Raw genomic sequence first — 23,397 nt, 5'->3', positions numbered from 1 at the left:
GGCTCCATAGTAAATAAAAGTAAAAAGGTGATGAGGGTATTTTTTATATTTTATTAATATTAAAGCCCGTGACAGTTTATGGGTAAAATTTCATTTTGGATCAGATCCAATATCGCTAGAGAAAACTAAAAGCTCAGACCCAAAACACATTCGATGGTGTCGTTTATTGATTATTGATTATTGATGAAAGATATATGAAAACATAGGAAGAAGTGAAACAAGTTTTCATTGTTTGACAATAATTTGATGGATTTACCAAAAGACGAAGCAGAATCAGGTGGTGGAGATTGTCACCCTCAAAATCCAAACACAAACCCTAATTCCAATAAAGGAGGATCCAAAGGAAAATCATGTAAGGGCTGCGCATATTACTCGTCTGTTCATAAGGCCAAATCTAAAAACCCAACATGCGTTGGTTTCTCCAGAACGCTCCCTCAAGGTATTTCTCTTTGCCTCTGTTTATTTGCTCGTTAAAATCGAAAGATGTTTGGAATGAAATTGTGGGTCAAAGTTTTAATCTTTGTTGTTATTTTACTATGTTATATTGTTTTATGAGATAAGGAAATGTTATTATTTGCAATACTTCCACGATCGTATTTTTTTGATTCCGTTTTGTAAGCTACGGTCATTTCCTTTTAATCTGAGGGAATGCTTTATACCATTTTTTGATAGTTAATATTTGGGTGTGGTTTAGCTATTAATTCGTGTCAGTGATGGTCACATAAATTATTTATCCTTTATAATATATATAGTGCTGTGGTTTGGAATTAATTGAAAAATCAATTGGATTGTGGATTTGTTCATATAAGTGTTGTAATGGAATTGAAGTGCACATCAGTTTTAATATCTAGGTTCTTTTCTTTTGAATTTTCTGTATATACTCCTGAGTCTGCACTCTACGAAGGAATATTGAAGGAGTATAATAGCCTTAAGCATTGAATTTTTTGTACCAAGTATTTTTTACACCTTTTGTTTTGATGTTCTTATGCATTTAAGCAGTACCTCCTTATGTCGTGGGAGAAACTGAGCTGGAAGCTTCAAAAGAGGGCCGCACACTTACAAATTTCAAGTATGCCTGTATTGGATACTCTGTATACTTAGACAACAAAGATTCTTCGGCTGACTCAAAGGATAAAACAGCAAAATTGCCCTTTTGTGTCGGTCTTGAGGTTTTTATATCTCAACCTGCTTTCTCTCTTAGTTTATGTATATGCAAACTAGATTTATTCTTCTCCTTGGGTTTCTCGGGATATGTTTTGTGTAATTTAGAGTTGTATATACCGTGGAACAAACATCAATTTATGATAGCGACCAAACAAAAAATTTGTTAGGCCATTACAGATTAAAAACAATGAGTGTGGGCATGGGAGGGAGTTGGTTCAGTTGTCTTCCAAGAAAATGTGGTAGTTGTGGTTTTAGCTTCTGACACTATTATTAACACACCTTTCAGGTGGTGTTAGAGGAGAAGCAATCAACTTCGCCTGTTGGTCATGTTCCTGCTCATGCTCGTAAAACTGAAGGTATTAAGTTTCTTGGTTTTTCTTTTATTTAGAGCTCCTAGGTTATTTCCTTCTTTTTGAATCACTCTTCTTATAAAAAGCACAATGGTTGATTTTAAAACCTTGGCACATTGGATAATTCTTTCAGTTCCTGGAGCTGTTGATAATTGCTTTGTGTTTCTCTTTGGTCTGCATCTCTGTGATAATTCTTACAAAAACTTGAGATATTTTACGCTAGAATTTTATTCATGCAAAGCCATAGAAGCAGTCTCTGTAATCATTATGTTCGATATCGGCACTATCGTGCCATCATGAGCATTATGCTTCCTGCTCATGATGCGCTTTGCATTGCAGAGCATTTCCTTGTTGTGGTCACTATCTTCATGTGAATTCTAGAAATAGGTTTTTTCTCATATTTTTTTGTATCCCTCCTTTCTCATACTACTTTATCCTCACTTTATCTCGTCAAAATTCTATTTTCCCTCTTTAACCCAATAAATCTCTATTTTGACCTCTCAATGTGTTGTTTACCCTCACTTAAACTTCGTATATCTTGATTTTACCATTACATGAACTGCCTCTCCCATTGAGACCTTCTTCATCACACCAAAGCCTTAGCACAGACCCACCTTACTTTCAACTTTTTTACCTTGACGGTCTTTATTGTACATTGTATAAACCAATAGCACAGAGAGAGTTTTTTTGCAGCCTCTTCGTTTTGGTTTTATCCCAGCCATGCCCACCCCCATTTCACCAAATTCATAGCAGACAATCCATCACACTGTCTGCACTCTGTTTTGGCAACTTCCTAGCATCCCACAACTTTTGTGGCATCTTGTTCTTTCAGCTTTTGTTTCAGCCTTCGCTGGCCACATTCACCTCTGTATTGATATGTTTTTGTTATTACTAAGTGATTACTGTTAGTTATGCTTCTCGTTAATGATAATTGTGCCTGTAAATTATAAATCTTGAGTATTAATGATTAGTAAATTATTTTTACTACATCTGTATCTTTGGTAAAATGGTCACCCCACTATAGCATTTTTTGAGGTTAGTAGCTTTGCGTCACAATTTGAGATTGACTAAAATTGAAGCATTAGGACATCTTAGCTGCAGCGTGTGTTTCAAATATTCTCAAGTTCCTGCCTGTTATTTTTTGTGCTAAACAGCTTATATATAATAGCAAGAAATCCTGAAGTATCTAAACCATATTTAAAACAAAATTGAAGTGAGCCTTTTTTCTTGTGAATATTAATTCGTTTTGCCATCTTTTGAAAGCATTCTCTTACTTGAGGATATTATTTGTTAATTGGTAATGATGCATCAAAGATTTTCCACAATGGGGCAAGTGATATCAGCATGAAGGTATCACTTGGAGCACAATCTGTATATCACAATTCTTTCTTCTATAATATGTATTTCTTCCTGTATACCTCATTCTAAGTAGTTAGGGGAGATTCTTGTACATATTAGTCTATAAAAGTTCTGCAAAGCCAATAAAACTCCCATGTCATCATTTTTGCATTAAATCGATGAAAATTTCCATACCAAACCATTATTTTATATTAAAAATGTTGATGTGTCATGTTTTCTGATTAATTGCTTGGTTAGTTCAGGCTGTTATTGTGATGGAGATTATATTTTGTGGTGGATTGTTTCTTCTTTATATTGATACTTGTACTTCTTTCTTAACGCCCCTTTTAATTTCCTGGTTGTTGCTCTTCCAGAACATGAACATGCAACTCCTCAACCACGAAGATACAAACCTCCCGGTACTACACCAGAAGAATTCCTTAACAGGCAAGCTAATGTTTTCTGCATAGATGATTTAACTCCTGTACTAGAAACACAAATGTTAGTGGTGTAGTCTGAAATTACTAACTCCTGAATATGCAGGTTTCAAAGAAATGCAAGCCTAGTTGCATCTGGTGTCGTCAGAAACTTGAGCAGAGTGGGTAACTATGTGAAAGAGACCCTCGATGACATTCTTTATAGGCGACCCAAGTGAAGCTTGATGGTTGTAGTTTCTGTCCAACATAACTTGAGTTTCAAACATTGGCCATTTTGCTTTCTGGAGGCTAATTTATTATTTGGGTTGGAACAATTACTGGTACTTCAAATGTATATTTAACAATTATTTACATGAATAAAATTGCATAACCATCATCCCAATGTAGACGTGTTTCCTAATGCAGACATGAAAAATACATGTGGTTTTGTTGTAACAATTTTTCTTCTTAATGGATTAGCAAAAGGGGTGGATAAGCTATTCATTCATTTGCCTTTATGTTAATGTGCCTTTGCTGTGTCTTGCAAATTTGTGGTATGCTGGGTGCAATTCTATCTTATCTTGTTGAGAATATAATAACTATTCACCTCTCTTCCATCTTTCATTCTCTCTAGAACAGTGACACAAACCCAAATGAAGCTTTCCAAATTGTAACATGTTTCCATGTTTCTTCCCTTCTTTATTGGTTCTGGTAGCTGCTACGACGGTTTGTCGAAGGCTTTTCTTTTCTTCGAGGGACAGCGAGTGGGTGGAACTTGCAGCTACGACGAGCCTACCATGCCAGTAAAACATCAAATTCGGTTTCCGATGGCTTTCACGACCACAATGCTAGCATGGAGTGATCCTGAATTTGGAGACATGATGCCACCCAATGAGCTCAAACGCTTTGGTAGTAGTCATTATGCATGCTTTTGAGGTAGCTGCAAAATTAAGATTATTTCACTAATTGAAATCATGAATAAAAAGCTATATTCTCCGATAGTTTATGTATGATAGTCGAAAGGTTATTTTAAAATATTTTTCCAGTTGAATTGTGAAAAAATCAAACACAGCACATGTGTATATGTTTGATTTCAAAATATAAACCATAAACTTACTATAAGCTAAATCTATTCAATGCGCGATATTTCTTTGGTAATTAAATTGTGAGAGATAAAAGGAGTCTGATTTCAAAATAATTTGGAATCTTCTTTTAAAAACTTGAAAATTTCAGTTTCTGGAAATCACTTTTTCCCAATAAAAGGGTCTTTTAAATATCTTTTTTCAGCACCATTATTTTACCAAACACACCAATTTAACCAAAGTTTTATTGGAAATATAAAAAAACTAAAATCACAAATGTCTTTTATATATCATCTTTAATAAAGTCTTTTGTCCTTTCCCGATAGATGTACCTCTCCTAATAAAAATGTAATCAAATTCTGAAAACTATATTGTTGAGAGGTAACATGTGTTCAACATTTTTACTTTTTGAATAAATGTGTTCTTTTTGAATAATTTCTGGAAATGTAATCAAGTAGATGAAAGTTTTTTGAATCTGATGCAAGTATTTTGAATCTGTCACATTCTATATAAAGTTGGAATGAGTATGTCAAATAAATATAAGTAAAATATCATCAGTGTCTTATTTTGATTTTTAAGTGTTCCAAGTAATAGGAGAAAAAAGGTATTAATTCTACTACAAACCAATATTTTGAAGATCTTAACACTTTGTATTTATCAGAGAGGGTTGTTTTTTTCTTCTTCAAAGTTTAGACAAGTGGAAGCAGGAAAATATTATGTATCTTCTCAATTTCAAGAGTAAGTGCAAGCATAAACAGCTCAATGACATTACATGATTATGGAGACCCCAATCTCAAAACATCCTTTGATTAAACCACAACCATAAATCATTCAGAAGCAGACAAATGAGTTCATCACCTAGCCAAATTATAACCTCACACTTGTTTTCCTTACTATACAAACATCTCTAACTTGTACCCTTCTTGATGCATGTTACACATTTGTCACTACAGTCCCACAAAGGAAAAAAAATAATATCTTCATCTTATTTTCATTTTTATGAGACATTTTTACAAGGTTAGAAAAACACCATCAATTTCAACCACTTAATTCACAACTCCAAATAAACAGAAATTATCATCCAGGTGTCAAGTGTGGATTGGTTAGCTCACATCAGCCCCAAATGAGACATCACTTACTAATTATAAATACAGAGATAACATAGTTCATGTGTGGTAAAGAAGCTTATACATAGGTTTCTGTAGAGGATAAGATTGTGTAGAACTTGCATTGAACAATGGCCTCTGCATCTGCAACTCTGCTTAAATCATCACTAGTTCTTGAAAAGTCTGAGTGGGTTAAGGGCCAAAACCTGCGCCAAGTTTCTGCTGTATCTGTTGCAAGATGCAACTCTACCAACCCATCAACCCTTACCATCAGAGCTGGTTCCTATGCTGATGAACTGGTTAAGACCGCGGTATGTTGTTTAACAATGCCTTAAATACTAAGAATTTATCATAACTGAACTTAATTCTTCAATCATGCATGCCACATGTCAGATTCACATGTTGGATATCTAGTACTTAATCATGTGTTTGAAGCTAGTTTTGTTACCTGAAACTTACCCTATTAATGAACTTTAGTTCTAACTCCATGTATACTAACTTGGTAAAAAGTGATTTTTTTTTATATATTTCACATTCTTGGTGCAGTACTGCAGTGTTTCACTATAATCTTTGTGTGTCTATGTATGTATACAGAAAACAGTTGCTTCACCAGGGCGCGGTATTTTGGCGATGGATGAGTCTAATGCTACCGCTGGGAAGCGTTTGGCTTCGATTGGATTAGAGAACACCGAAGCTAATCGCCAAGCATACCGTACCCTCCTTGTGTCAGCTCCAGGGCTTGGTCAGTACATCTCTGGTGCCATTCTCTTTGAGGAAACTCTCTACCAATCCACAGTTGATGGAAAGAAGATTGTAGATGTACTTGTTGAGCAGAACATTATTCCTGGTATTAAAGTTGACAAGGTAGGCCACCCAGAATTAAACTCTCTTGTATACAATTTTAGATCGTGCAGCGCCTTAATAACGAATATTGAAAAGAATAAGCAAGAATTCTGATATGAATAATATAGGAAGATGTTTCACGCCCTTACATAAACAATCGTTATATGTAACATATAGGAAATTTTAACATATTTTGATGTTATTCTAAGCATTATAGGTACCTTGTGTGTGAGAGATTCCTAGGTGCTCTTTGAGCAAGAGATTTGTAAAACATTAACTACATTAAGAATGTAGTTGAAGTAGGGATACTAATAGCCCTCAAAACAGATGTAAGAAAATCTCTAGTTCTCGGAGCAGATTAGAATTTTCGCCTACTTCGTAACATTTGTATGTGAAAGCAAACACACTGAAATGATTTATGTTAGAGTGGATTATTTTTCTTGATTAGTACTATTTTATTGGAGAGACTTGATGATTGATGGTAGAGGAGTTAAGCAGTATTTATGGCATCATATATGTTAACAAGTGGTTAATATGCCGAGAAAAATAGGGTTTGGTGCCCCTAGTTGGTTCCAATGATGAGTCATGGTGCCAAGGTCTGGACGGTCTTGCATCTCGCACAGCTGCGTACTACCAGCAAGGTGCCCGCTTCGCCAAATGGTGAGTGTGTATCTAGATTCCCCTTGTAATGCATAAAAATCTGATATTGATGTTCATATTTACATCACAGTACTAAATTTATCTGAATACGTATGTTAGGCGTACTGTTGTGAGCATCCCCAACGGTCCCTCTGCTCTCGCAGTTAAGGAAGCAGCCTGGGGTCTGGCTCGTTATGCTGCAATTTCTCAGGTGAGAAAACCATTCAACTCATATAATTAACACCTTTTTTGTTACAGTTATATAAGTAACTTGAGCTAGGATATGTTTCTACGGTTTTCTGAATGTGCGGTTTTTTATTGTTTTTTCATTTAATGGTTTTCTAGGACAACGGGTTGGTTCCAATTGTGGAGCCAGAGATCTTGCTTGATGGTGAACATAGTATTGAAAGGACTTTCGAAGTCGCCCAAAAGGTCTGGGCTGAAGTTTTCTTCTACCTTGCTGAGAACAATGTCCTGTTTGAGGGTATTCTCCTGAAGCCTAGCATGGTTACTCCGGGAGCTGAATCCAAGGAGAAGGCATCTCCTCAGAAGGTTGCTGAGTACACCCTCAAACTCCTTCACAGGAGAGTTCCCTCTGCTGTCCCTGGAATTATGGTAAGTGACACAATCGAATGCATTATTCTTTATGTTCCAAAAGCATCCCTCTGACTCACTAATACAATGTTCATGTACTGACCGAAGTTATGTTGTGCAGTTCTTATCTGGTGGACAATCTGAGGTTGAAGCAACCCTCAACTTGAATGCCATAAACCAATCCCCTAACCCATGGCACGTGTCATTCTCATACGCCAGAGCCCTCCAGAACACTACATTGAAGACATGGGGAGGCCTCCCTGAGAACGTGAAGGCGGCACAGGATGCACTCCTTTTCCGTGCCAAGTCCAACTCACTGGCTCAGCTTGGAAAGTACACCGGTGAGGGTGAATCTGATGAAGCAAAGAAGGAGTTGTTCGTCAAAGGCTACTCCTACTAAGATGTTAGTAGTGAATATGATATAGGCAGCAACACCAGCAATAATAGAAGGTGTTGGAGAAGGGTTAAATGGAAGACTAATTTGCCTAAAACTTGTGTAATGTTATTTGGTCTTGCAGACTATTTTTGTTCATGGTTGCATGCATCATCACAACTTAAGAAACCATTTGCTATGAGTTAGGAGTTGTGTACTTGAATATGTATTATCAGCTACTAAAATGCTTGAATTCCAGCAATTTTATGAAAAAGACCCATTAAAAATGTGAAAAAACCTGTCACTTGGTTCAAAGTTATGGTCCTTCTAGATGATCCAAGGAAGGAATTTAGCAGCATAATCTACTGGTGTTGGACTCAGCTTCTTATAAAGGTCTTCTATCCTTGCGTCGTGACTCGTTACAGTAGAACAATCAAGCAATTTAGTGGCTATGTGTGCTGCTCTATAAAGCTGTTCATCTACATAACATACTAACAATCAAATGAAATTGATGTAGATGACACTTTTATTCCTTTATATTGCACTAACTAACAAGGATAAACTATAAGATTGAGGTTAAAAAGAGTTTTTCTTTAATAATATTAGTGCAAATGTAATCAGGCCTAATATACACTAATATGATGAGATGAAAAGAATTGCAGTAATTGTGGACTAATGGAATAGAAAGGGTTTAAAGACATAATCAACTGCCATCTGAGTAAAATTTACATTTTAATATCTTATGACTTTCTTTAAATTGTTAACTATTGAACCACACTGCCATGCTTTTACATTGGTTGGCAGTAATATTTTGTGCAAGGGAAGGAGGTACATACTACAATGATTTTAAATGATATACTTTTTGTTCAGAAAGTACTTTTATCTTCTGTGTAATACAACCATTTTTTGTGTGTAAGGAACTATCTCTTCCGGTGTTCGTGGCTGTCTCTCCTCTCAACAAGTGTCACTCCAGCTCCCAGGAATCGAAGTCTTTAATTTTAATCTACTGTGTATATGTTTATGAAACAAACGTTTGAATGTTGGCTATTTTTGCCTAAATATTACACAGTTAGAGAATACAATACTTTACTTTAAAACTATTATGAGTGATAAGGATAAAACTTTCTTTTCTTATCAAGAGGAACATGCTTTTCCTCATTCTCTTAGAAACTTCTGCGGTGCCGTTAATCGTTTTACTTAGCAAGTAAAAATGTTTATGAAAAGAAGTCTTATAAAGATGCTTTAAAAATTGAAGATTGATTGTTACATTTCTGGAATATGGGTGGTTCAATAATTGAACATTGATTTGAACGAAATTAAATTACATAATACTACTTGAACTCTTAACATAATTTATAGTCCCGTATGTCTGAAAACATAGCTTAGAACATAAAGAACATGAATTATAGAGTGGCACACGCTACTTTATAACTTAGGTTGTGTATTATAATTACGTTGACAAAAAGACTGGGCGTGTTTCTTATCGATATCTCTTATCCCACTAACTGACAAAAACAGAAAACAGCATAAATAATTTCAGAAACAAAAAAATAGGATAATCTCTTATTCCCTGAGAAAAGGTCTCTAACATCTCGTGGAAATAGGATATTAGAGTAATCTTTTGTTACCGATAAAATCTGTTAATTTAATTCCGATTTCTTATCATCAAGCTTAACAAATTTTATAATCACCTAGCAAGTCCTGCTTACTAAAAAAAATAGACACTCTTAGTTTGGGTCTACTTGACATTTTTGTTGAGAAAATCTCTGGCCCAAACTACAAACCCAACAGAAAATTTGTCAAATAAATAATATAAATAAAAAGATTATTCATTATCCAGTACTGTCGTATTAAGAGGCATGTTCTTGTTATTTGAAAATTGAAATGGTATAACGGAATACTATGCTTTAAGTACTGTATCCTTTAGGGTTAATTTGAGAGTTGGATTTTGGAGGAGAATAGAGAGAAATGAAAGGCTTGAGAGTTATGAAACAAGTGTATTTCATGGTTCATAAGTTTTCTCTTCCCTCCAAAATTCAACTCTCAAACTAACCATCGGTGAATCAATCACTAGGGAGTCTAAATACATCAAGTAATTGAAATTTTCCTTTTGGGATTCTAAATGCATCAAGTAATCAAAATTATACTCTTAGAAGTCTAAATGCATCAAGTAATCGAAATTCTCCCCTTTGGCCCTTCCACCATTAAAAATTACTAAAATAATTTTAATAAAAAAAGTGGCAGAAACTTTTGTAGGGTTATTTTATTTGAAATACACATAATTATTACTTCCACTGCTTCTATTAAAATTTAACATGGGAATGGTAACAATCCAATCTATAATACTAAACTATTAGATAGTTTCATTTTATTTCAATTTATGGATAATTTATGTTTATATTAGTAATTGTTATTATTTTATGGTTTATGATGACTTTCACCTATATAATAATTTGTTTGAACTCATAAACGAGTTTCACCACAAAATAAATTTAATTCGAAAGTTGTTCTACATAATAATCTAAGTACCACTAACTCCTAAGGGCTTCTAAAAATGTAATATACGTAAATTAAGTAGAAAGCTATTACTTCATCTTCTGCAGCATATATTAGCACGCATGAACCTAGTGGCGTAGCAATTTGTCCCGTTCTAGTCATAGTGAAAACGATCGGCATTAAGTAAAGCACATAGATGATAGAAGCATAATTATCATAGAAAATATTCAGGCACTGCTTTAGTGGAGGATATATAGGGTAGAATTCATTCCACATTCCTTTAGGGTATTCCACAAAAACTATTCTATGCTAAAGTAAATGTTAAAGTTAATAAGTTGCTCATTTCGAATCTTAAACATTCTGAAAAGGTGATGCCTATAAACAAACATTTAGTGCTATAATAACGAATAAACAAAAAAATCAAAGGTGGCCCTACAATGCAACATTATCAAATTAAATTCGTATTCTATAGATTGATAATTTAAGACACTAAGGGTCAACATGAGAGTTGGATTTTAGAGGGAAAAGAAGGAAAATAAATGACTAGGGAGTATTTTATAAGTGTATTTCATAACTCTTCAGTTTTTCTTTCTCTTTGTTACTCTCCAAAATTCAACTCTCCAAAATACATGGATTTCTAGCCCAAACTTATGACTAATTTGATCTCGTTTTGAAATTCTCTTACATCTTAAATTTGGTGAATAACTCCAGTTCTCCTGAAGTTTCTTTTAGATTGAAATTGTTATTTAATTATATGTTATGGATTTCTTTTTCTTTTTTGGGTACATGGATCCCGTTTAATGAATTAATATCCATCTGGTTTTTTTATCACTTCCAAAGTTTCTTTTCACTTCCAAAGTTTCTTTTCACTTCCAAATCCATAATTTTGTAATAAAGTGTATAATTTTTCAATCGAATTACTCTACAACCCTCCACTATTCGAATATGAGAGAAAACAAATATGATTTTGTAATTTCTTAAATTATTTAATTTCAACAATATATAAATATATGGACTCTTAAATATTGATTTTGTCATTTGCCATCATCTCTATTTAATACTGAAGAAGATGTGAGCCCATAATTTTGATCCCTTTTTATTATTTACTATATTATCATTGAAAAGTATGTGAAAATACTTTTTCATTCTTTCATTAATATTTTTTTGTCCCTTACCAAAACTTTCTCTCTTCATATTTAGCGTATTTGGTTTAGTCAATATCTCTTATCTTTACCACATATTCTTTAAAACCATTCTACCTGCACTTATTTCTTTTCTCTTAATACATAGAAACTTGTACAAGTCATGACACATTCTAACTTTCCTCATTCATCACTCTCTTGATATCTTTATTAGAAAATTAAATAGTTTTCAGAGCTTATTACACACTTTATGCTTCACAATTCTACAAATTATTTCTTACACCTTCTCATTTTACTCCATAATTATTTTTCTCCAAGTAAAAATTTGAGTGTGGGTAGAATTGATAAAAAAAATTAAATATTTTCTTCAACCTTGAAAATGAATGTTAAATAGCAAGTAATATTTTGTGAAAAAATGGTATTTATAATCTCCCACCACATAAGTCCTAGTGTTATGGTTTCAATAATTTCCGGTTATTCACAAACTACATTTTCTCACATTATTCTACACTTCTATAACAAAAACTCATATTTTGCATAGACTAAAACCAATGTAATAAACATTGTCTTCAATGTTTAAAGCCAATATCAAGTAAGACAAAACTTCAAGTTTTAGGATCCATTAGCAAGTTACTTTTAAAGGAAACAAACAAAAATAAAAGAATTTAAAATCATCTCACAAATATAAATTGGTGTCCCAGTTCCTATAATATTTACAAATGCTAAAAGCCAGTACAACATAATGGTAATTGGTGAATCTCATAATGGTAATTGCAATTTAAAAAGTTATACGTTAGTAAATCTTTTATTCTATTTTAATGGATATTTAAAATCATTGAAATTGTCAATTATTAATATAATAATGTATTTTGACTAAAATATCATTAATATTCCGTACTTAACATTAATTTATGGTAATAATACAATTAAGGTAAAAATTAACAGAAAATAATTACTATTTCATTATTTTTAAAAAGCAATTAATTATTTGGAATAAATGAAAGTATAAAAGTGGGGGGGTAAATAAAAATATTTTTTACCTGTTTTGTGAATATTGATGTTTCAGAATATGCACATAGATTATTAAATGATATAACTTATTTAATATATTTGATTAAAATATCGTCATTTGATTGTTAATTAATTCCCATAATTAAGACCGAAATAAAATATAAAAAACATATTAAATAAATAATTACATGGTGGAAAAAAAGAATCTCTAAATATTGAAGACAGTTACAAAAATGAAAATATTAAAAGATGAATAGATGAAGTTAGAGACTAAGGTACAAATTGGAGAATTATTGATATTTATTCATCACTATCTTTCCAAAATGCTTTCCTATCAATATTACGTGGAAGGAACACTAGTTCCATCGAACCTTCTATCCCATAAATAATTTGATCCCCATAAAATAAATACCACAAATATATCACTCAATGACCACAAAAAGTATTCCATATTATTACCCAGCACCCCTATCAATTTTATTCTTCTTTATTTTTTATAGTTTCGAATAGCAAAATATGATTATTCAGTTTTACGTAGGTATACACAAAAAAATAACTCATTTCAGTCATTTGAGTGCATTATAGAACAAAATTACCACAAGGTACAATATAACAATATATAACTGATATGGTACAATCTACCTTGCTTATTATTACTCATTTCTGCCTTTTTTTTAATTTGAATTTAGATCAAAAATAATTATGTATTTTCGCTTTCTCCTTCTATATTTATCAAAATCCTTTTTTTACTAGATGGAAGTCAAGTTAGATTATATGTCTTTCCCAACATTCTTTGTTAAAATTGCCTTTGTCCCAATTGTTGTGAGTCATCCATTTCACTTTTTTGTGTTCATGGATTATGGTGTTTTATACCTTTTTATTAGTTTATTTTCTTTCTTTTAAATCATTTACTTAATAATAATAGTAATGATAATTATTACAATATTAATATATAATGTCAATACTAAAAATATTTTTTTTTATTTTGTTCCCTTTTAAATTAATTAAATAATGTTCAAAATATATAATTTTAGATGTTTAGGTGGCAGTAACTACTGAGTCATATCTTTCACATCTCAATCTTAAAGAGACAATTTAGGAGAAGTGTTGCATTTTTTTTCTTCTTAATCTATTTTCTCCTTTCACTGCTAATATGTGAATCATCTACTTGTAAGATCTTTTTATTAATGAATTTTCAATGTAGTATCCTCTAGTTAATTTAAAATCTTTCTTTTCAATGACTCGTGAATATAAAATCCTTTAATTAATTTAAGCATATTTTTTTAGTAATGAGATCCCATAATTAACTTAAATATACATTTTATAATAAATATTTAATGATGAATTATTTAATTAATACAAGTAATCTTTTAAAATGAGTAATTGGCAGGAGATAATTAGTAACAAAAAAATTGAGTTGGGCCAACACAAAATCACATATTGAGTTGTTTGTTAAACCGCCCATAACAAATCATATTTTGATTCTTATTAGGAGAATAGCCAACAATAGTTTCTATTCAATGAATAAAATGATTTTCTACTCATGAAAAATAAATTACTTAAAAATACAACATTTTGTACAGACGCCAACATATAAGATTAATTTTTACATTAAAAACACTAAATATTAAAAATTAAAATTATATATTTATTATAATAATTAAAAGAATCCCTCTAAGAAATTATGTTCATTATTTTGTGATATACTAAACACTATTATTTAATATATGAAAAAAAGACTTCAAATGGGGAAGTGGGAAACTTGACGTATTTGTTTTTCTCAAGTGTGAAGTTAACAAAAATCTTGAATCTTACAGGAACATTTACTTCATTTGGCTGCAACGACTAAAAATCAAAGATTCACTAACGTGAACTTTTTATTCTAAATACAAAATTGAAGGCAACAATTAAATTTGGTTACACTAGAACAATAAAGTCTAGGACAAATAGATATTAACACATGGATGAGGATGCTGAAATTGGAAACTAAAGCAATAAAGACAATTGATACCAAATAGAATAAAGTTCCATAGAACAACCAACAACTACAAGGGAATGCTAAAAGAGACCATATTCATAATAACTCTCAAGCACTGCAAAAAGACCACCTTTCCTCTTCTTCAACACCACAAACAGAATCTGCTATATCAGCATTGTAATCATCATCACTGGAGCAATAGTAAAAGCCGTAATTATTTTTACTACGATTATTCATGGTATTCATGTCACATGGTGATGCAACCAGATAAGGCATGTTGTTGAATGATCGGGCGAGGTAAGTTGCCAATGCTGCTATACTGTTGCCATCATCGTCGCCAAACTTTTTGGCGCGGTGCTTGAGAGTCTCAAACATGAGCTCTGGCTCGTGCTGCACCACTCGGAGGACATCTCCACAGGAAGGCCCAGGCGCTGCGCGTGTCACAGCAAAGCCATGAGGGCCATCACTCTGTAACACCCGAACAACACTTGGGCCACCAAACAGGTTGTGGACACCACCAAGCGCCTCCTGATAAGCCCCACCCAAGAACATTCCCAAATAATACTGGCCACTACCATGGCCTCCTTCCAATTCATGCAGCGGCAAGCTTGATTCACCACCGATGAACTTGTCGATCTTCCCATCACTGTCACAAGTCAAATCAGACAAAATTCCCCTCACTGTTGGCTTCTCATCCAGACGATGAATAGGGAGAATTGGAAACATCTGCTCAATCCCCCAGAAATCAGGAATGGATGTGAAAACCGAAAGATTCACATCGTAAGTTCTAACTGGGTCATTTGCCCCAATTGCGTTACCAATAAGATCACACAAACCATCAACCGCAGCAAGCTGTTTCATTCCTAAAGTTCCTTGCTTGAACTGTTCAACACATCTTTGCTTGAATTGATCAATGTATAGCAAACATGTTTCATAATCTCCCCTCATTGTTGCAGCAGATAAGTTGTGATAATCAGCACGTGCTTCCTCCGATAACCCATCAACCAAATACTGCAACCCGAGGGTTGACAAAGCAGGAGCTGCACACACGCTTGCAGCCATGGCCTCAAAAATCAACACGGAATGGTGAGAAACAATAGCCCTGCCACTCTCACTACAAATCACCGGGTGCTTAACCAATTTGCTATGGCAAACACGCTGCACAGCCTCAACAACAGCAGCAGCATACTCTTCAAGAGTATAACCAACTGAGATATCAGACTCAACCGATTTAGAACCATCGTAGTCAATGCCTAAACCACCACCAATATCAATAACTCCCATTTGCGCACCCAAACGAACCAATTCGCAATAAACCTGCGCAGCCTCGCCTACACCATCAGCGAGCAATGTTGTGGAAGGAATTTGAGAACCAATGTGGAAATGCAGCAACTGGAGACAATCAAGCATGCCAACTTGTTCAAGCTTTTTCACAACCTTCAAAATCTGAGTCGTTGTTAAACCAAATTTCCCTTTCTCACCAGAAGTAGACCCAAAATGGCCACCATGCTTTGTCCTAAGCTTAGCGCGAAGGCCAATCACGGGACGAATGCAAAGCTTATTACTTATCTCAATCACCAAATCAAGCTCTTCCTCTTGTTCAAGAACAATAACAGTATTCAAGGCTAGCTTTCTAGCAAGAAGAGCAAGAGTGATATACTCACTATCTTTAAAACCATTGCAAACAAGAAACGCTTCTGGGCTTCCCTTACACAAGGAATTCATAGCGAGTAAGAGTTCGGGTTTCGATCCGGCTTCTAACCCGAACCGAAACGATGACCCGAATGAAACTATATCCTCCACAATGAACCGATCCTGGTTACACTTCACAGGATAAACACCTTGGTAATGAGATTCATAACCTCGTGATTCAATTGCATAGTTGAATGCAGATTGAAGAGACTCGAGTCGATTTTTTAGTACATCAGGGAACCGAACAATGAGAGGAAGCTGTAACCCGAGTCCACCTAAAGATTTCGAATCCGAAGCTTTCTTCACAATTTTGAGCAAATCAATCTCCTGGTGAATCATGGTGTCGGAGCCATGTGGCCGGACGGTGATGTTTCCGGAGGAGGAGTTGACGGCGAAGTAAGGAGCACCCCAAGCATCAACCTTGTAAAGGGTGGATGAAAGAGAAGGTGACCAGTCGTCGGAAAAAGTGACCGGAATCGGAATAGAGATGTGACCGGCGGGAGTTAAAAGTGTAGCAGGGTCAACGCAAGAAGGCAAAGCAGGCATATTTGGAAAACTCGAAAAGAGGTTGATAGGGTTATGTTTGAAAGAAAAAAAGAAAGTTTGAAAAAGTGAGGTTGTGATGGATAGGGGCGTTAGAAAACGCCGAGGCCGTAGCCCCGGCTACCCCCTCAAAAGAAGACAGTGAGAGATCTATCGAAAACGGAGAACCGTGAGACCCTCTCTCTTTACAACACTCTCTAATCCCCACACCTACCCAGAAGAACAATTCTTATTTCTTATTATCAAACAAGATTATGGGAATGGTTCAAAGATTGATGGATATAATAATAAGGGAAGGGACAAAAATAACGAGAGATAGGGTCAAGTCAAGTATAGAGATTAGGATGAAATATCGGAAAAATTAAAGGATCGAGAATTGGATGGAACATGGAAGGATCACTCAATTTATATAGGGAGAGGGCGTCGTAGTTGGGAATATCATATGTTATTATTATTATTATATTCAAAACATGGAAGGATCACTCCTTTAATTATATAATAATATACTCACAATATTCTATCAAATCCTTCTTATTGGCTTATATCTTTTAAAAGGTTACATTTTTACTTTTTAAAATATACTAGAAAACATAACTGTCCTTAACAAAAATGGAGATGAATTATTTATTACGTTACGTGGGTTATGTGAAGTGTATTATTATATGGCGATAACTTAAGATGGTAGTATCAGCTTTTTAAGAAAGTTAACAAGAAAAGGAAACCAGTTAGAAGTTCATTATGGTGAAGAATTACTTACTCTAAACGGCTTCGACAAAGACACGTCATTCAAAATTAGTTACAGGTTGGGTTTGCATTTAGCTGTTCATGAAAGGTAGACTAGTTCATAACAGGTCATGGTAGACTAAATTTTTTTTCTTTTCTCAAATGTTATCGCATCGGAAACAATTCTGTCTGAGTTGAGAACATTCACAAATATGTGGGGCTAACTATCACAGCGAACATTTTTTCCATCTACATAACTCGAGCCCTAGACATTACTTAAGAGGAATCAAACATGTTTCACTTAAACCAACGTCCTCTTAGTGGTGATGGTGGAGTAACTTGAAACCATTGATTCCTGAGATAAAATTTTCAAGGTTGAAACTTGTGATTTCTAATTAACTTAGAATGGGAATTGACAACACCTCAAATAATATATTTGTTTTGAATAATTTTACCTGAATTAAGGAAAGTGAGTAATATTATTATTATTAATTTTCTTCATAAGTATATGTAGCTTCTATCATTATCATTTGTTAATGATAATCACTTATTCTGCTTTTGTTTATATTAATTAACTAATTATTCTTTCCAATTAATTAATTAGGAGCATTTATGTGGATATTATTATTTTTGACCAAAAACTTATTTTGTTTGCTCGAATTTCTAATGCCTAAGTTTAGTCTCTCCAACCTTAAAAATTAAAAAATAGTCCCAAAAATATTAAATTTAAATTAAATTAGTCTTTTTTATAATTAAATTTGTTGTTATTAGGTGTTTACAATATGTTACAAATAACTAATTCACTCATGATTAATATTTTTGCGATCATTTTGGTTTTTTTAATTTTTGGGAACAAATTGTACATAATTTTTTTGTAGAACTAAAATAAATATTTACTCTTTGGTAGGATATTGATTATGATTCTATAAAAATCAAAACTAAAATCTCTAAATAGTCTTACAAAAAGGTGAAAAGAGTAGTTTATTATTATTATTACCTTCACTCTATTACAATACCCCCACCCCCACTATTTCTCCATATCAAATTCTTGTTCTTTCTCTCATTTCCATGGAAAATAAAATGTTCCTATAAACTCAAATATTATAATTTTTTTAACTAATTAAATTGAACCTTTTCTCACTATTATCATTTGTATAATTATGGAGGCCACATTTTTCTTATGCGGCCAATGTCTGTATAAACAACTCTTAACCTTTATACATAAATAAAATATGAATGCAGAAGTTAAAATAAAAAATGTGATATAGCAGAACCAATAGGAAAATAATAAACTAATATGTATTTTAAGAGTATTGTTCAAGAATGTGAAAGAAATATTGATTACATTTCTAAGTAAAAGAATTTCAAGATTAAAATTAGCACTTTACCATATTTTAAAATATCAAATTTTAAGATGAATTTTAGAGAATCCTCTTTTGACTATTATTAAAAGGAAAAAATATGTTATTTTTGGCACTTTATTTTGATTATTCACAGTCTTTATTAACCTGTTATAGTTCTATGTAAGAAAACCCAGTATTGATAATCAGTTTGTTCCATATATTTTGTTATTTAAGGTTGTGTTTAAGAAGTAATCAAACATTATAAAATTTGACATAGTTGAACTAAAATATATTGAAGATTAAATTAAAAATGAAGAAATAAATAATGAAAAGGGCATAAACAAATGAATGATTATAAAATAAAGTATAAATGTAGATTGTGTTTTAAAAACATTATACAAAAGTTAAAAAATAAATAAATAATTTAATATTTATTCACTAACAATTTAAAGATTTATATAGAGTTATTATACCATTCATATAAATTATTTCTTCTTGACAAATAAATAATGACCAAGAATGAATAATAATAAATACAACTATATAATATAAAACTTATACATTAGTGCATGCAACATTGTGAATAAAAACTACCACGTGCAAATCGCGAAAAACATTGAAATTAAAATATAGCGTTGGGGTCACGGGGAACCTTTCATCCACCTATTTTATTTCCATTATATCAAAGTTTGAAAAACCACACTTGCCATGATTGGCTAAGCAACGTTTGTCTAGTTCTAGAACCATGATAAAAATAGAAAGATATGCTGATCTAGCTTAAGATAGAAAGAGCCATAATCATCACCCACTTTTTTTAACTTCGTGTTGGGTTTATTCAAGTGTGAAGTTCCACATTAGATATGAGGGAAGAGTGAAATGGTTTATAAGAAGGAAAGATTATTAATTTCTTTTAAAGAAATAAATCCAACAACACTCGATGCACGATATAACTTATCTCAAACCATATTGTGAGACACAATAAAATAAAGTTTAGTTTATCAAATCAATTGAGGAATCTGGACATGCAATGCACGATATAAGTAATTAAATAAAGGTGTAATATATATGTTAGTGTAATTATTTATATACGATCAATATATTATATATATTATTTGTGTTACTTATATTTAAAATTTAATAATTAAATATAAATAGTAATGATATAGTGATATTATATAAAATTCTTATACTATAAAGACATATTCTTTATCATTAATAAATAATGACATTTATAACAAATGCAAGCAACCAAGGAGAGAGCTAGTGTCTCAAAATGTGCACCTACCAATAATTATTTTTATTGATTAGAAAAGTAAAGTATAAAATTACAAACATATTAATTATATACTTTTTGAAGAAAGAAAATAACATAATAATACATATTTTGAGCCAGAAATTAGGGAGAGGCAGAAAAAGAATGCAACACGACAAAAGGTTGAAGAGGTAAACAACAACCCCAATAATGAAGCTTTTAAGTTTTACATAATCCACAAATCAGAGTAAGTCACAAATGAAATGGGAAAATAATATTCTCCGATAATGAAGAGACAAATTATATATTTTGTTTATAAATTTAAAGAAAAAATATCATTAAAATATATTTAAAAGATAAAATATTATATCATTATTTTTCTCTTTTGTTTTTTTGATATACTTTCTCCCTCTAGTAATGGAGATTCTAACCCAATAAAATAATACAACTTTTGAATCAGAAATGTGTTCTGCGTGATATTCCGACAGCCAATAGCGTAAACCATTGGGACATTCGCGGAGGTGGTTCAAAATCAAGACAGATGTTTTTTTTGGACATCATGTTTTTAATTTTGGACCCTAATTTTATTGTGAAAAATTCATAAATAAGACAAAATACATGCTGAATGTACAAAAATAAAATATATGCTGAATGTACCTAAACGAAAAGCAGTCTGAATGCAATACATTAGTGTAATATTTATCTGAATGAAAAAATTTATACACAATTAATGATATAATAATAATATATAAAATTCATACATTCGTACCGTATGTAATTTATTCTCAAAATATTGCCAATATACGTGTATGAATGTTTATAAATAAACATGTAGGAATATCTCTTGTCCCTTTTCCATCCTAATCCCTCTAATATTTTCTGGTACTACAAAAAATATTTCATTATCTTTTAGGTAATGAATTAATCATTTTTGGAATGCATAACTTTACTTTTTAACAAGTGTAGTTTTTATGAATTGAACACTTAATCTTTTAATCTTTATAGATCTAGTGAAACTTTATATTACTAAACTATTGTTTGTTCTGAATTACTCCATATGGAATATAGACTAAAGTTGACATGGAATTTAGGTCACCGAATGATTTTATTTGAAAATGACTATCTTGGATAGGCTGCAAATTCGCATTCATTGTATACCTGAAATTGTTCGCAAGCTCCATGGTTTACTTGCTAGAAATTGAGATATTCAACTACAATATATTTTGAGAGAGAGAAAGATGATAACTATATGACCCCATCATGTGAAGTAAACTATATCCTGTAAATGGATATTTCCCCTGTAAATGGATATTTCCCCTATGTTTTAGTCTTTTCCTTTCCTTTTCAATGTACCCAAAAAATCCTAACCCTTCTAAGTTATAGAAAGATTGAAAGAACTAAATGAAAACACATGCTATCTTAAAAATTGTGTCAATAGGTTTAAGAGAAAAAAAATTAAGTTAAAAGTTTAATAATAAAATTTAAAATATATTAGAATGTACATAAAGTGACACATTTTTTAGAATAGAATATATGATCTATACTAGATGAAGTGGACCACATAACACTTCTCTGCATTCAATCATGCATGATCTAGATTTACTCTTCTTCAACTTAATTTATGGCAAGCCACCGCCATCCATTTTTAGTATGCTAGAGGTAGTTGAACGTCTTACATTTCATAGAATTGAAATGGTACAAGATAGTGTTGTTTATATACAACACATCGTAAAACAAACAATATAACTAACTTAAGTAACTCTTTAACGAACTAATAAACACATATGTTAAATATTTAAAATATGTCATTTTCTAACTTTCTTCATTTGCACCAAATTGCTGGCAAATGAAGAGATCGCCAAATGCGCAATGAATTCAACGGCCTAACAATTACATTGGATCCTGTTGATTAATATTCCTATGGAGTACGCTTGATTTAGTGTCAGTCTCACTGCTATTAATATTTCTTGCACTGAAGTTTCTATTATTCGAGCGACAGAAACTGATGTACAAATTGTTTTGTAACTATTAGTTTTAAAAAAATTATCATTGGATTAAGGTAGAGATTAAAAGGGAGCAAGAAGATTTTCAAAACTAGTGCTCACATGGTTTGCTCTATGCTTATAAGTCACTGGGTAAACCTATTTGACCAAAATCAATACCCTTGTTTGGTTAGAGATTTATTTATATATAAAAAATTTGACTTTAAAACCCCAATTTGATCCCTCAATTAAAATGACTTATCTTATAAATCACAAACTTATAATCCTCTCTCTATCATTTTATATGCAAGAGTAGTCATTTGATCAAATAATTTTGAATGTAATATATATTTACTATCAATGCAAAGGCTTATATATAGTTAATACATTATTCACTATTCATTTGTATTATTTTTTAAATAGTAAAAGATGATAAAATATAAATAGTAGCTAAAATAATAATAACATATAAAACTCATATTATGAATGCATTCATATTTTTTCAATAATTTTAGCAAATACTTCAAATGGCTAGCTTATAAAAAATAAGCTTAGAGACCGTCACATGTTGACTGTTTAACCTTTAACTAAGTTATTAGATTTTGGTCAATTTTCCCAAACATATATTTATGAATGATTGCTGCTACTTGCTACAGTTCATCATTGCAACAATAAGACGTTGATGTTGACTGAGATATATGCAAGAACAATCAAGGATATTGAAGCATCTGTAGTTGAATACGTGGGGCTGAATGCTATAAGAGGATACAGAACATTGGATGCAGTATAAACCTAAGAATGATTGAAAGGGTAGGAGACATCATCCTTTTCCAAAGTTGCAACTTACAATAATTTAAATCAGAGTAAATACACTCCCACCCCTAAATTTTGGTGAAAATATCAAAACTCTACACAAAACCCTTAATATATATTCAAACATACTAACAACAAAAAAGTTATAAGCTAAACTAAAGAAGCTCATAAAAATAAGTTATACGAATTAATACTTCTTCATTATTTTTAACTCGTTACAATATGTCATATTTAAAAAAGATCATATCATATTTTGTTTAAATTAACCACATTCATCACTCATTTCTCATTTCTGTTTAAAAAATCACATTTATTTATCACACATGTAGTTAATGTGGCGTATGTATATGAATAGAGATGATTTATGTAGAAAAAAAGAGAGATGATTTATAAAATTTCACTAAAAGTTAGGTGTGATAGTGAAATTTAATCTTTAAACTAAATAGCAATTAGTTTTAGGGCATGTGCAATAGAACTCAACCAACTTGCTCCAAAAGCATTAACAATGACAGAGCTT

At 32.1% G+C, this 23,397-nt stretch overlaps 3 protein-coding genes and 1 long non-coding RNA gene across 5 annotated transcripts; 2 read left to right on the top strand and 2 right to left on the bottom strand.

Moving 5' to 3' along the window:
• Positions 120–3,786, top strand: LOC109363161. 2 transcript variants are annotated; one of them, XM_019609304.1, is made up of 5 exons: positions 120–439; positions 997–1,169; positions 1,451–1,520; positions 3,227–3,299; positions 3,396–3,786. In XM_019609304.1, the coding sequence occupies exons 1-5, from the start codon at positions 247–249 to the stop codon at positions 3,505–3,507; spliced, it is 621 nt and encodes a 206-aa protein (XP_019464849.1). In that variant the 5' UTR covers positions 120–246; the 3' UTR covers positions 3,508–3,786. The 2 variants fall into 2 exon arrangements, with proteins under 2 accessions (XP_019464849.1, XP_019464850.1); XM_019609305.1 differs by having other exon boundaries at positions 124–439; positions 1,000–1,169.
• Positions 5,516–8,163, top strand: LOC109325125 (fructose-bisphosphate aldolase 1, chloroplastic). Its single transcript, XM_019557278.1, has 6 exons — positions 5,516–5,767; positions 6,051–6,320; positions 6,850–6,959; positions 7,059–7,149; positions 7,284–7,553; positions 7,654–8,163. The coding sequence occupies exons 1-6, from the start codon at positions 5,588–5,590 to the stop codon at positions 7,930–7,932; spliced, it is 1,200 nt and encodes a 399-aa protein (XP_019412823.1). The 5' UTR covers positions 5,516–5,587; the 3' UTR covers positions 7,933–8,163.
• Positions 7,018–20,925, bottom strand: LOC109325130. The gene is made up of 3 exons (XR_002105087.1): positions 20,915–20,925; positions 10,495–10,499; positions 7,018–7,208 (listed from the first exon to the last, which is right to left on the bottom strand). It is a non-coding gene; the product is annotated as an uncharacterized LOC109325130 (long non-coding RNA).
• On the bottom strand, positions 14,401–17,159 carry LOC109325124 (arginine decarboxylase-like). The gene has a single exon (XM_019557276.1). It carries the CDS (start codon positions 16,768–16,770, stop codon positions 14,641–14,643), a length of 2,130 nt encoding a protein of 709 aa, XP_019412821.1. The 5' UTR covers positions 16,771–17,159; the 3' UTR covers positions 14,401–14,640.

The sequence above is a fragment of the Lupinus angustifolius genome, chromosome LG13, assembly GCF_001865875.1.
Source record: "Lupinus angustifolius cultivar Tanjil chromosome LG13, LupAngTanjil_v1.0, whole genome shotgun sequence".
Classification (NCBI taxonomy): Eukaryota; Viridiplantae; Streptophyta; class Magnoliopsida; order Fabales; family Fabaceae; genus Lupinus; species Lupinus angustifolius.
The sequence above is the reverse complement of the archived record's forward strand: the minus strand, read 5'-3'. Positions and strand labels throughout refer to the sequence as shown.